The following is a 15,749-nucleotide window of genomic DNA, read 5'->3' as shown; positions in this document are numbered from 1 at the left end:
GCAGTAACTCAAGAGAAATGTACCAATTGTGTGGTACTACACTCAGGGAGGTGAAGAATGAAAAAGACCTGGGGGTAATTGTGTAGTCAGATATGAAGTTTTCTGAGCAGTGCAGACTGGCTACCAGAGCAGGTCGTGGAGTTTTGTAAATGATATATAGGAGTTTTGCTGGCAGAGGCAAGGAGGTGATTATCCTCCTTGTCTCTGCTAGCAAAGACAAGATATATATATAAGGCAATGGTTAGGCAACACCTTGAGTACTGTATACAAGTCTGGAGGCCTCATTTTAGGAAGGATGTAGAGTTACTAGAACGAGTACAGAGAAGGGCAACAAGATTGGTTAGAGGAACAAAGAGGTGCCTAGTCTCCAGATGCTGCAACTTGCAGAACTTAAGCTTTTCTTCGCTTACGAAGAAAGGCTTAAGTTCTGCAAGTTGCAGCATCTGGAGTCTAGGCACCTGCGAGGTGATCTGATCAAGGTGTATAAGGCCTTGAATGGTTTGAGCAGGCTCAATGCTGACGGGATACTTCTGCTTCCTCAGATTAAGAACCTGAGGGAACAGTTGTAGAATAGATGTGCAGAAGTTTGCTTTTAGCCAGTGGGTAGTTGATTGCTGGAACAGACTTCCATCTGTTGTTGTGGAAGTTGATAGCTTAAATAAATTTAAGGCTGAACTAGACAAACATTTAGAGTGACTGGATGGGTGAAATGGGAAGGGTTTTTTTTTTTTTTTTTTGGCTGATGCTGTATAAGCTTGCTTTCTTGCATCATATGCCTCAACTAATGCTAATATGTTTCATTTCCTTGTAGGAGCAGTATTGATAAATTTTCACTTAGTGTATATCATAGAAAAATACTTTAGTTTAGGTATAATTCATAAAATGTGAAGATAATTATTAATTATCTTTATTGATAATTCTAAATTATTTATTTGCAGATTTTTTTTATTCTCTTTATTTAGTAATATCAAATTGGCATAGAGGAGCATTTCTCTTAGATAAATAAATACCCTGTGTTTATATTAGAAAATAAATATTAATGTTATTTGAGTCATAACTGCCTGCCAATAGGTGGCTTCATTCTCTTCCCTCATGCCCCACCCCTCACAGCCGAGCCCAGATTCACCACATCACCAGACCAGTTGGAAGGGAAGCCCCCACCATACCCAGGAAACACATATCTCCCTACCGTCGGGATCACATACAACGTACACGACGAAAGCATCTACTATCCTGCAAAGTGAGAACTGGTACGTGTAGCAGAACAGGTAGGAGGCGGCCACTTCCACCTCACAAGGAATGGCTGGTATAGTTTGTTGTCTTCCAAACTTTTGCAAAGACATTAGTTTTGAGTGGTCAGACAGGAATACTACCATTACTGTTTTATATAGTGTGAGCTGTCTAGAACAGTAACAATAAAGAAAGAATATAATAAATATATAAATAAATAATAAATATATATATAAATATATATATATTGGTATGAATATGCAAGATTTCCTAACATAATGTTGTACAGGACTTGTTGCCGTTATAAGAAATTCACTTTGTATGTACAGAAGTGGAGTAATAGTCTTTTTCTGTGAAATGATTGAGCAGTTCCAGTTCCACTGCATCACTGCCAATAAATCAGTCTCTTCCATTATGTGTGCCTATGTTATAGTGGGCCATTGAATAACTGTTGGAACTCTGAGTACAAAGTATACATACCATCACTATTTGCTCTTGTTGATAAATTGTGTTTATGTGTAAACCTAGAGGAATTTGAGTTGCTTCTGGTATGATAATTTTACACTTTTCTAGTTACATTCTTTTTTCACAAAATTTTTTAACTGTTATCAACATCTTAGGAGAGATCCGTTTTTACATGAAATTGTATTTTTGTCCACGTATTTCCTTTCTGAAAGTAATCATTTTTCATCTGCTTTTTTTTTTAAGTTTAAAAGTATAAGTTATATTTTCTTAAAACATAAAGTTTTCTTCTTGAGTATTTTTTTACCTCATTTTAATTATTACATTCATATCTTAAAATTATAAAGCTATAAATTCATTACATATATTTCAATTACTGGCTGAGTGATGCTCTAATAAGTGGTCTTACATTTTTTTTTGCTATGTGGGATGTGGGGTGTACACAAAAGGATTAGAGAATTCTTTGCATCCTTGAGATTACTTATTGTCACTATTCGTGCATGTCTGTTAAAATTAGAGAGAGAGAGAGAGAGAGAGAGAGAGAGAGAGATGTAATACACGTTACCATGTTTATAGTTTAAACAAAATCTGTTATTGTTCTGTAATACCTGGTGATTTTTAAGTTTTGAAACATTTTTGAACCTAGCCTCAACATTTTAGTGATTAAACTGTTTGAACTCAAAGTGATACATATCAAAATATTACATTGCAGAACATTTGTAAATGCTATTGAAATGGGCAGTTTTATCACTATTTCCACCTGTTTTTAATTTATCTTAATACGTATCCGTACAATTTGATGACACAAGTGATAATGTTAGTGAAATAACATATTTGTTTTTAATTTCTGCACAATAAATGTTGTAGTCTGTTATATATCATATACAAAAGTTGTTGGTACCAATAATACTGTTTTATGTGATTTGTTGTATATAATTGCTTATTTAAGTGTTATAGTAATGAGTAGAAGTGATGGTGGAAGTTTTATGTTAGTTGAACTCTTTGTGCATAAGTTTTTTTACTTAAGATAATTGTTTTGATGTGAATATTTTTTTGATAATGCAATAAAATTATCCACCATATTAATTTTATAAAAATACTATTTAATACATGCTGTCCCACCTACATCTGGCTACTTCAGATAACATGAAAAGAAGCTGAATGGCAGAGAAGTTAACAGAATAATAATACTGCTTTAAAAAAAAAACTCTTTTATAAAAAGATAGTTGAATGTTGATTCTTAGTATATTTTAATCACATTAAATTATCTGCACTTCATTTTAATGGGTGCCATCATGCCAGTAAATGAATAACCTTAGCTCTAATTTTTACAAAATTAGCTTTAGTTTTTACAAAAAAAAAGTTCTTTTCTTTATATGTCCACTTATTTATTTTTATATTCTCTCCAAAAAAAGTGATATAAAATTAGAGGAGATGAAGAAATGAAAAAGTTCCTGCAATTATAATAATCTGTGATATAAACATTTGTAGAGGACCAATGAATTGTTTTAGTCAAGCAGTCAGTAAAGACACTACAATAAAGCTAAAACTAAACTGTTATATAGCCATATTTAATGGAATCAGAAATACAATAGTTAATATTTATAATTATTACCTCAATAAATTTTCCTAAAACAAAACCAACTTTATATTTTTAGAAAACTCATTTTCCACCACAATGCATTCTCTTTGGGAGAAATTAGAGAAATTTTAAAATATGAGGAAAACATTTTTTGATCCAGTCTCAGTAATCTTTATGAACACTTAACAATAAGATTGCAACTATGCAAATATAAATTATTCATGCTTAATGAATCATGTTATGTTGATCAACATAATTTTCTGCTGTTAGCAGTTCGATTTACTATTAATGATTAATTTTAATTTAGATAGGAATATTTTCAAAGCTGTATAGAAATGAAATTTTTGTAATGGACTTACTAAGTGGTGGTTTACATTATTTGTAGTATCAACATGCTAGAAACATGAACATAATCTTCATGTAAGATTAGTTAAAGAGGCCATACTAATATGTGATGACAATGAATTCAATGAAGATGATAATTGTATATAATTTATACTCTGTATAATTATTAATTATTTGTTATTAATTAATAATTATTTGAAATGTCTATCCTTATTATATACTCTTTTTATTCTTACACTTCTTGACTAATGTAGAAGCACCCCAGTGTTTACTAAAGAGTAGGTGAAAGAAGCAAACACAATTACAGCAAATATTATCAACAGTTTTTTTTTCATGATAGAGTGCTATTCCTCCCAGATTTTCAGTTTTTTCACTGCAGAAACAATGAAAGCAACCAAAATGTTTTGAATATCCATGCTTCAGCTCTTTAAATTCGAACTTTCAGACACATCTTTAAAAGGAAAGCAAGTAGAAAATCAAATTAATTTCATGTTTCTGAAATATAGCCTTGTCTTATTTCTTTTAAAAAAATCAATTCTTTACTTCAGTAGTACCCAGTATTCTACGTCGGACTGGATTACTAAACTTAGAATAACATTAAGCTTTCTTGCATGAACACATGTATTGCTTCCTCAGCATTTCAAAAGACAGACTTTTCATTTTTGCACATAGCATTAGGAGTACTCACACACACACACACACTCCTCTGTACGCACACATACACTCCTACTCTCTCGTGCATGAGTGTGTGTGCATACACTCCTCCTCTCTCGTGCATGCACACACACATCTAATCTCTAAATCTCTCAAATAATATACTCTTGATTTTCTAATAAACTCTCTTACTAACTCACTCCTCTCCCTGTCATACAGGTATACATTTTTTTGCTAAATGCCTTTTCTGTGGATATTTCCATGAACACTATTCATTCAAACTAGGATCTGTAATTTATTCACTTTCTTTCTAAATATGTTAGATCATGTTCAGCAACCAGCCGGTTTCCATTTGCAGATTCAACTTATAAACTTGTGAAAGTAACTTGTAACTTTTCTTTTACTTCATTCATCCATTTCCATTCCTTGAAACAACCTTCCTTCACATGTTTTTGAAAATTACAAGCTTACAAATACCCAAATCCAGTGTTGATCTGTTCTTTTTATTCTTCTCTACCTGCAACCCTTCCATACTACTAGTGCATTGCACATTTATACAGCTTTTCATATTTGGGATTACTGTGAAAAAAGAGAATAACTATATAATTGTCTAAGATTTAAATGAAAAGTTCTGTCATGTGCATAAATGGATGTTCTGAAAGTACTGTTACCTTTTCGATTCATTCCGTATGGATGATTGGTTGCACATGTGTCCATATGTGTACACATAACTCCCCTTCCACATGTTACCAGCCTGCTTATAGACAACTCCATTTTACCATCTTACTGTGTATTCCCATCTTACATGTTACTGTCTTTTCCTGCTATATTACTGATTCATGCTATATGCAAAGGAAAACAAAATAAAATGATACCAGGATATCTACTTTATTTTAATTGGTATACCAGAAGATCTGTATAATGGTGTTCTTGTTCAAATTAAAACTGCTTTCTTCAATAGTTTTCTCCCTAAGTAAATTCAAACTAAATAAAGCTAGCTTTTAGCAAAACTGCACCCAGAAGCACCAAAATATATCTAGTAATTTTTATGATACAAATTGAAAAAATATGGTGGACATTCTAGCAACAAAAGTTTAAACAAAAAAATTTCAACAATAAAAATTAAATAAATAAATTTTAAAAAATTAAACAAAAAAATTAAAACAGAAATTTATTATTCAGTAACTTTAGACCTTTATATTCTTAAAGAATGTCAAAATATATTAGCTTTCTTTTTCTTTCCCCCAAAGAATAGAAAACAAAGAAATTGTGAACACATTAGAGCCATCTCTTTATTTGTCCATGTAAAAAATCCTTAACTGAAAGAACAATTGAAAGTTTGTTGAAATAATTGACTAATAATCCAACCATCGATGTTCAACTCTCTGTTATTTACTCTTTTAATGTACCCTTCCAGTACAGCCTTTCAAATAATAAACTCCAAGAATTTGGGTAGCAGATCTCCTCATTGTATCTTTAGCACTTTATGTTGACAATAAGAAACCCTCATTACTACATCTGCAATATAAATACTGTTAGATGGTGCCATGTTAGATGACTTTAATACCAAAGATATTTTGGTACAAACAAACATGTTTTTACACAAGATGGAGAAAGGTGTATTAGTAAACACACACACAGTAGTTCACATTAAACTTTCTTAAATATATTTTTGATTCTGTTTCAAGGAGAGTAATGAAGGTTTCTTGTTGTCACAATGGTAAAAATACAATGGTATGTGCACACAGACATACACTTTATGGCTCATTTGTCTGCATAACAGGTTGAGTTTATGCTAAGTAATTAAAGACAAATATGAGAAGAGAGGCAGGTGGGCTTCAATGTATAAGATGCCAGACCCAGAGGAAGGAAAGTAAGAAATAGAAGTGAAAAAGGTTTAAAGAAAGTAAAAATCTAAGCATATTATAATAACCTGTAAGAAAGTGAGATAATAATACTCTGTAAATAATAATAAACTAAAAGTAAAATAAATACAAAAAATATATTAGAAGTGATGGTGTTAATGTAGTTTAAAATCTTATAATGTATTATAAGATTTTAAACACAAAAGACCAAAATCAGATGGGGAGAAGTGAGTTGTTATTAAGAATATTAATACCAACCTACTAGAATAATTATTTGGATAGAGTATCATGGCTGACTTCTTCAGGGTAAGTACAATCATAATTATCTTTCCTGAACATAGCATTTTGTAACCAAATTAATGTGCAAAATAGCAGAAACCATATATACCAACATAGTTTGTAATACAAGGGATATAATTGTTTTTTTTTTTTTTTATCATCATTAGTGTAGAGAGTAATAATCCTGGCACTATGTATGAATGATTAATAAAATAACTAAATCAATTTATTAAAGTATTAGTGTATGCCGGGTATTTATAAAAGATATAAAGTAATATAATGTGTTAATATGCAACGTTGAAGGATATAGGGAGGATTACAGAAGGCCAAGTTATTGAAAAAGAAGAACCTTCTTTTGCCATGATTTGCCCTTTTGTACATCACTATAATTTATTTATTCATATTAGTCATTAATATATAGCTTTAGGACTATTCTCCACACTAATGATGATACAAAATTTATATCCTTAGTTTTATCGGTTATGTTGGTATTTTTCAACATTAGTATAGAGCTTCAAAGCATTATGTGATCAGGACCGATTATTATGACTCTACCCCCCTAAAGAAGTTAGCCATGATAATCTATCCAAATTTTGGTAGGATGGTATTAATGTTCCTAATAACAACCCACTTCTCCATGTCTCATTTTAGGCTTCTGTATTCAAAAATCTTGTAATGACTACATTAATACCATCATTTCTAATCTACCTCTATTTTACTTTTAATGTACTGTTATTTACAGTTTATTATATTATCTTGCTTTTTTGCAGGTTATTATAATGTACTTAGATTTTAACTTGCTTTAAATTTTCCTCACTTCCCTTCTTTTTTTTTTATTACTTTCTTTCATAATCCATCTTCAAGATTTGGCATCTTATACATTGAACACCCATCTACCATCTTCTCTTATTTATCTTAAATTACATATCAGAAAGCCAAACCTGTTATACAGACAAATAAACCATAGCCACTGATAAGCATATAGCATTAGGAGACATGAATTCCTGAGGCATTCTGTATTACTGCAATAGTTAAATGTTAAACAAATGAAAGTCTGATATATGGCTAGTTTTTTAACATATGTATGTTGTTGACTGATTTCGCCAGTAGCCTAAAATTGTTGACATATTCCCCAATAGCCTAAAAACTATTTATTCTCCCCCAACTCATGCACACTACCCTTCTGTGTATATGAGGAGAGGAGAAAGAAATTGTGACACAAAATTATAACTTAAATGAAGGCAATTATGCATCAAAACGATTAATTAAGCATATATCAGAAAACGTATCTGTTCAGTAAAAACCTAACCTGCTACTTGCATAGCAATTTTGGTTTAAGAGTAATAATAAAAAAAACTAAATTATTCACATGTAAACTGTGAATAACTTAGGAAAATTTTCTCATCATATGCTAAAACTGAAAAAAGTAGTTATTTGGACAGATTAGGAAGACAAAATAAAAATAAACTGTTTCATCATGAATAAAATATATTAGTAATGACCACATGGTGCAAGGAAGCCTATGGCTTATGCTGCACCAGCCAAAAAAATAAATTAAATAAAATAAAAAATAAGAATTAAAATAATAATAAGAAGAAGAAAATAAAAAAAAAATAATAAGAAGAAAATAAAAAATAATAATAATTAATAAGAGAAAAGGAGATAGACAACCTATGCATTTCCCTTCTCCTGTAGGTAATTATCCAGCTTACCTTTGAATTTCCCCAAACTGTCAGCCTCTGGTAACTTATTCCAGTAATTTATACCTCACTGGCTAAAATAAAACTTCCTGCAGTCCAGTCTAAATATCTCCCCCCATAACTTATACATTGAACATCCATCTTCCATCTTCTCTTATTTATCTTTAATTACATACCAGAAAGCCAAACCTACTATACAAAAAAATGAACTATAGCCACATATTCAAATAGTGTGCTGGATTTTCATCTTGCACATACTGTAGATCAAAAATTAAAGAAAAATTAAATTTTAGGTATAGCTTAGGGTAGGCTAAATAATTTCCATGCTAAATTGAACGAATAGGAAACAGGTATTTTATATATATATATAGAGAGAGAGAGAGATATTTATGTAACATTTCTTCTAAAGCTGTTGCATTTGAAGTTGCAATTGCATACTCTGTCTCTTCTAGCCTTGCAGATGCGTGGTTTATATATGTGTATATATATATATATATATGTGTGTGTGTGTGTGTGTGTGTGTGGTTTGGTATTATGGCAAAGGCCTGTTTTTCTCTGTATGCATAAACATTGTGTGTATGTGATAGGGGGGAATGTAAATGAATGAAACTTCGTAAATAAGTTCTCTGCATATATATTCAAACTCTGATTACATTAATATATATATATATATATATATGTTTGAGTATATACATTATATATACATAATAAATCCCTTATTAGGCTGTTGTCATATTGCACCTATCTTTATTACAGTAACGAAAGACAGTCAGGAGATATGGCATTTATAAATAAATTGTCTCATGTGCACACTTACATAAAAATAATTTAGAGAGAAGCCATTCAGAATTATGAGTTTATTAATACAAATGTTTTCAACTTAACTCCTTTCCTATCTTTTATTAAAAAGAGTATGCTTTTTTTAAAGAACAGTAATAATTACTTCCTCATATGGTCTCTTTTCATAAGGAGAAAGCCAGCTATTAGAAACATTATGCAAGTTTTTTTTAGGATTAGATCCCTAATTGTCATTTTGTCAGTAGGCTATTATATATATTTTTTATAATCTATAATAAATAAATCACTTTTATTTTAAAACTAAAAATTAAATTTTTAAATTAAATTCTTGTTATAAGATTTATAAATTCCTGAGGCATTCTGTATTACTGCAATAGTTAAATGTTAAACAAATGAAAGTCTGATATATGGCTAGTTTTTTTAACATATGTATATTGTTGACTGATTTTTTTATACTTGTCATCAGCTATCAGAATCTGCATACCTGAAGCTCTCATGGTTTCCATTATTTGTTTTAATGTTTACAGTGTACCATATCATAGAGAGGCCAGCAGGAAATAGTCTTCCTCTCATAACTTTCCTCTTAAAGAGTCATTAGCTTTTAAATTTCATGTTTATAGATATATAGTATATTTGTTTTACGATATTGAACAATGTCTAGTCTTATACATATTAGTATAAAACTAGTTGTAATGCTACATAAGATTCTAATACTGAATGTACCTCCTACAGGTGAGGACATGTGTGAATGCTTGGCAGTGGACATTTGTCATTGTTTGCAGACCTTTGCTCTTTGTCAGTGTATCAAATACATACATACAGTGAAGATTTGTTCATTTTGGATAATTGCACAACGTTAAATGTTTATATTTTAAACTCTGAGAAATGGTGAAACATTCAATATTTTATCACCCACCTTCAAAAGGTGTAGTCTTACAGTAATAAAATGAAAGAGAAAAATGTAAATATATTTTGAATGCTTTATTTTATCTTTTTATAGGTGTTAGAAAAAGAATTTAATTACTTAGGATCTGTGAGATTACTGGATTTTTGTTATACTTAATTGTAAAAATATAAACTACTAATTGTCTTTATAATACAGTTTGTGTTAATAAACATATGTTTAATAATATATTAAACATAGTTATGAACTACTTGTATTTCATAAAATAGTATTAATCTAATCAATAAAGAAGGAAGAGAAGGTTAAAGCATAAAATTAACAAAATAGCATGAATAACTTTATTCATTATATCATAATGATAGTGATGTGCTGTAAGGAATGCATCTCTCAAGTTAAATCTTTTTCTGTTTGCAACTGTTGTCTAAAGAAAATATTTTTAAAAAAAAGTTCTGTTTTTGACAGCCTCGCACATAAGCACTCACTTAACAATGAGCTATGCTATTTTGTGGTTCTGTGCAGATTTGAACAAGCACATTACCACATAATGATAGCCAGTCCCAAAATATGTATTTTTTTGGACAGTAAGAGACAATTCACAGAAATGTATTCATTAATGTATATTAGATAAGTCTAGTCTATTGATATATCCTACAGAAAAAGCAGGAGAAAAGAGTTAAGGCATGCTCTAGTGACCCTTTATCCTTTTCAACAAATCAGTCATTTTGCATTTTGTGGCATAACATATTTTTTGAATTGAAATGTCACTTAACATAAACTGAACACTTCTTTCCATACCTCTGTTTACCTTTTCATTCAATTATTTGATGAATATGATATATGAATATTTTGTTGAAATTATTTTTTTTATATTTGAAATCATTAGAGAAGTAGTATAAAATTTATAGTTACATTAATTATATTTCTTTAAAGTAGCCATCTTATTAAAGGCAGCAGGCTACCTAATTCTTTCTCTATCATCACAAACTAATATTATTGCTGAAATTAATACCATATCATCAATAATATGATGGTTGGCAAATAGCTTAATGATTACTGTTTGCTACATTGGTATATACCTGCATTCAGACCAAATGAAAGCATAATCTTATAAATATATTAACTTATCAAAATAAATTGACACAAGTATAATAAAAAGAACATTAAGCAAATGTTTACAGAAACTGCAACTACATCTTACTTATCAGTTAATCACCTATGTGATTAACTGATAAGTGACACGTGATGGAAACAGAGTTTGAAAATATAGACTTAGATTACTGTCTGAATGCGGTCACAAGAGAATGGCTTAATCAGTCTAACTATGCCAAGTATCATTGGCAAATACACCATAGCTAATAATTACAATTGATTTTTAGGAAGAATATAATTTACAATATGTACATTTATGATAGTTCAGTAATGATCTTATCTCACAGTTCCTAAGTAATTTGAATATTAATATACTGACTGTTAATAATCAAATAATAATAATAACAACTTTGAAAGGATGGAAATTTCAAATTCCAGAGATATTGAACTATATCAGGTTATCACAGTTTCATTTAGAAAAATGGAAAAAATGGTATTCATTTCAGTGTTTCTGCTTGTGATTCTTTGAGGAATGAGTATAAGTTGGTCACATCATTTACAGTTACCAATGAGATCTTGCACATCTTAGTGTGAAACATTATATACTTGTATTATTGCATTTGTTCTGAACAGTAACTGTGGCCTGTCTAGTTTAAAATTTTCAGCCTTGACAGTATACTACTAATACTACTACTACTACTCTAACACATTTGTTTTAATTGTTTACTGTGGGAACCAAATTTTCTTTTGTGGGATCAGTTTAACAATGCACAGTGTTCAAAAAATTAATGTTGCACTTTGAAGGTGTTATAGTTTTGAAAAAATGATTTTGGTGTGGCAGTTATATCTTTGTAAACTCTGTTCGTTTTGTGCAAACAAAACCCAGTAGTTGCTATTTATTATATTTTAAATAATTTTGGAATAGAAAATAAATGTATTTTGCTTGAAATAACAGGTGGAGCAAAACCAGCACAAATAATGTAAAGTACCTGATACCGAAACTCAGGGGAAACTTTGAGTGTTACCTGTATTACTCCTGAATTGAAATTATGAACATATCCCTGTACTTGTATCTGGCTTGTCTTAAAACTGTTGTTTTCTGTGAAACCTTCTAAGTTATTGTAAATAAAAAAAAAATTCTCCAACTCTTATTTGCCCATTTATAAAACTCTAATATGCATTTGTGATAATTTTTGAAGATTTTTTTATAGCTACTTTTAAACTTTTGTTTTGAAGTATTTATAAAAAATGTTCCAAAAATGAACACAGCATATATGATAATGTTGTATAATGAAACTATGCCACAAAATGAAAATTTGTTTTGTTAAACTAGAATAGTGATATTTTGAAATTTTTTTTTAAATAAGACAAACTAATATTTTGGGGTATTAAAATTCCTTATGCTGTTATTTCTGGCAGTTTGTTGTTTACAGTCATAAAAAATCAAAAACAAACTTTAGAATGATTATATCCTATGAATATGAAGACTCATTAATTAAAACAATTTCACAGTGCACACTACTTTAGAGAAACAAATTTAATTATCTCTGATGTTTCAAAGATGCTTACTTGCTGTCTTCTCCAGAGACACTGACAATGTGATGAGTAATAGATCATGACAGGATTGAATAACAAATTCTGAGAAAAGTGAGGGAGAAATATTACTGAAAATAATAAAACACTGTGGTCTTGGTCATATTACTCAGCCAATCCAAATAACTTAGTCATTTCAATGTGGCTGGATAATATGATTAAGAAATACCCAAATTTCTGTGGTTCGTTTTTTGCATTCTTGGAGTTCATTATTTACCCTGCCTATCTCACCCATGCAGTTTCCTTGCATTTTTAGCACAGAATCATTGAATGACCAAGAAAATCACAGTTTTGCACTAGATAAAATAGTAACTGTCACATCGCATAAGTCATTCTGAAGAAGAGTGTAAGCACCTTTGAAATTCTAGTGATTAATGAAATTTCACTGAACATTTCCCTATTGTTAAATTTCTTTTAGTTATTTATACTGTATTACCTAAAGCCATTCAGAAATCACAAGAATTCCTATTTTATTTTATTAGCTGATTCTGTACAAGCTTGCTTTCTTGCATCATTTGATTGTTTTTATCATAGATATGATGAACTGGATAATTACGTATTGACTGAATAATCTTGATACAATTAAAAATAATCAAAAAGTAATAAAATAAATAAAAATATTAAAAATAAATATTAAAAAATATCAATTATATTTTTAAAAAATATAAAAATTAATGTTAAAAATATATAAAAATAATGACAATAAAAAATAAAGAAAATCCTGTCTCTTCACAATAGTGAAGAGGCCAGCAATTCCTGTCCTAAATGACAGCTAATAAGCAAACAATCAAAAGAGGATAGGTAGGAGGACACATGAGTCACAGTAGGGCCACTGGCTTCCAGATGGTAATGTGATCATCCTAACCATCATCATCCATTCATCCTAATCTAGTATATTATGATTAATTACTCCTAGATTATGTCAAGTTGAAGTGGAGAGTAAGAGAAAATTGTGGTCACCCTTCACGAGTCCACTCAACAGACAAATGGTAGATGGCACAAATACACTGTCCAGTCAAGTTATGATTATCCTTGTGTATGAGCAGTTGGCTGTTCTTCCCCACATGGTGGTGCACAAGTTGTGGTGAGAACTTTTTTTTTTTTTTTTTTTTTTTAATAGTTAGTTGTTGGCGCATCGGCTTCTGTGGCCATAATGCACCTCCCAAGGTTTTTGCAGTACTCTAATCCAAGCCCGAGGTGGGATTCGAACCTGCGACCTTTGGGTTGCCAGGCAGGCACTTTACCCACCCAGCTAGCCCAGTTGACCATGTGGTGAGAACTGGTAAATGTTGTACTGCAGGTTCATGGCATGCAGTATATACACTGTGCTGCCACTTTATTAGGTACACCTACCTAGTAGCTTGTTGAGCCTCCTTTAGCCTTCAAAACAGCCTGAATTTGTCTAGGCACGGATGGAAAACGTGCAGGAATTGAGTACCATGCAGACATGAGCGTGTCACGCAATTCCTTGCGATTCGACAGAGGTGTAGGCCTGCAGTGAACAGCCCTTTCCAGCTCATCTCAAAGATGTTCAATAGGATTGAGATCTGTGCACTGAGTGGGCCACTGCAACAAAGAAAAGTCATTGTCATGTTCCTGGAACCATTCCATAGTGATTCGGGCTTTGTGCACTGGTGCATTATCCTACTGGAAGTAGCCATCTGACTGAGGATAAACTGTCAAAATGAACAGATGCACTTGGTCAGCAACGATGATTAAGTACGATGTGGCATTCAGACATGAATCTATGTGTATCAATGGACCCAATGTGTGCCAAGAAAACATTCCCCACACCATAACACTGTTCCCATCACCTTGTGCAGTAGTCGGCAGACATGATGGGTCCATGGATTCATGTTTTTTTTGCCAAATTCTGAGCCTTCTATCAACATGATGCACCAGGAACTTTGACTCGTCAGACCAAGCAACTGTTTTCCAATCTTCAATAGTCCAGTGCTGGTGTTGCTGTGGCCACAGAAGGCGTGCTCTCTTGTTCTTCATTGATAACAAAGGTACACAATGTGGCCCCCAGCTGTTGTAGCCCATTCGCGACTGGGGGGCCATTGCGATATTTTGTCCTGTGCACCAAGGTTGTATTCTGACATGATGTGCGACACTGTGGCCCGTCTGTTTGCTTGCACAGTTCTAGCCATCCTCTGACCTCTCTCATCAACAAGTGATCTTCCACAGGAGTGCCATTGAGAGGATGTTTTCTGTTCGTTGCACCATTCTCGATACACCCTTGAAACTGGTGCGTGAAAATTCAGAGAACTGCCGTTTCAGAGATGCTTTGTCCAGCATATCTTACACCTACTACCATGCCATGTTCGAAGTCCGTTAGATCACTCCTTTCTCCCATTCTTGCTACAGTTTGTACGCTTAACTGATACTAGAAAGGTTCTGCTGCATTTATATCTACAACTATGGTCATGTGACTTGCAACGTTGTGGGACAAACCATTTGTGTGCACAGCAGGGGTGTACCTAATAAAGTGGCAGCACAGTGTATGAAGTACTTGATTGACATGGGCAAGTTACATGATCTGACGAACTTCGAAAAAGAGCCAGTTGTTGGGTACTACTTGAAGGGTGGCAGTATTATGGAAACTGACTCTTGTGGGCTGTTTGTAGAATGCTGTAGTTAAGGCGTTCCAAGAGTGAATGGATAGTGGACAGTAGCAGTCATTGGGTCAATGATGGGCACCCATGCCTGATGGATGGTCTTTGTGAATGTAAGCTGCCCTGCCTTGTGCAAGCCATAGATAGAAAACTGGAAAAGACACCATGGAAAAAGCTCAGACGCGAGGAACTTTTATGCGCTATTTTTTCACACAACTACTGATATAATAGGTCTTAAGCGTGCATAGCAAGGGCTCCTCTTCCGAGAATTAGGTTTTTCGTTCATCAAAACGCAAATTCAACAGAGAACACGCAATTTATGAACATAATACACATCGGTAGATAAAATCATTCTCGGGTGGTCCTAATATGACTATGACTGTGGACTTTAACGAACCCTTCGACCAGCTGTGTTTCCAAGAACACGATCCAACGAACTCTTTTCCATATGTGCTCTCCGGAGCAGGTTCCTGATCAAGGTACCAATGTTTACTGCCACCCATCGCCAAAGACGCTTATGGCTTACATCAGAACGGTTTCATTGAAGCATTGGCGACTGGAAAAAAGTTACCTTTTCCGATGAATTACTTTTCCTGCCATGCCATGTGGATGGTATAGGGTACGGCAAAA

General features: G+C 32.2%; 1 protein-coding gene across 4 annotated transcripts in view; it reads left to right on the top strand.

Moving 5' to 3' along the window:
* The window catches only part of LOC150082798 (uncharacterized), a 50,784-nt gene extending 40,937 nt beyond the window's left edge, over positions 1 to 9,847 (top strand). For 2 of the 4 annotated variants that reach the window (XM_090376824.1, XM_090376825.1), the window contains exon 6: positions 9,648 to 9,847. In XM_090376824.1, the coding sequence (XP_090232950.1) occupies positions 9,648 to 9,775 (128 nt within the window). In that variant the 3' untranslated portion in view covers positions 9,776 to 9,847. Of the gene's footprint in view, positions 1 to 1,110; positions 1,361 to 9,647 lie in introns of those variants that run through there. The other 2 variants (XM_090376823.1, XM_090376821.1) reach the window with 1 other exon arrangement.
* Positions 9,848 to 15,749: the final 5,902 nt, after the last annotated feature.

This window comes from Mastigoproctus giganteus, chromosome 7, assembly GCF_048544385.1.
Source record: "Mastigoproctus giganteus isolate SK-2022 chromosome 7, ASM4854438v1, whole genome shotgun sequence".
NCBI classification, from domain to species: domain Eukaryota; kingdom Metazoa; phylum Arthropoda; class Arachnida; order Uropygi; family Thelyphonidae; genus Mastigoproctus; species Mastigoproctus giganteus.
The sequence above is the reverse complement of the archived record's forward strand: the minus strand, read 5'-3'. Positions and strand labels throughout refer to the sequence as shown.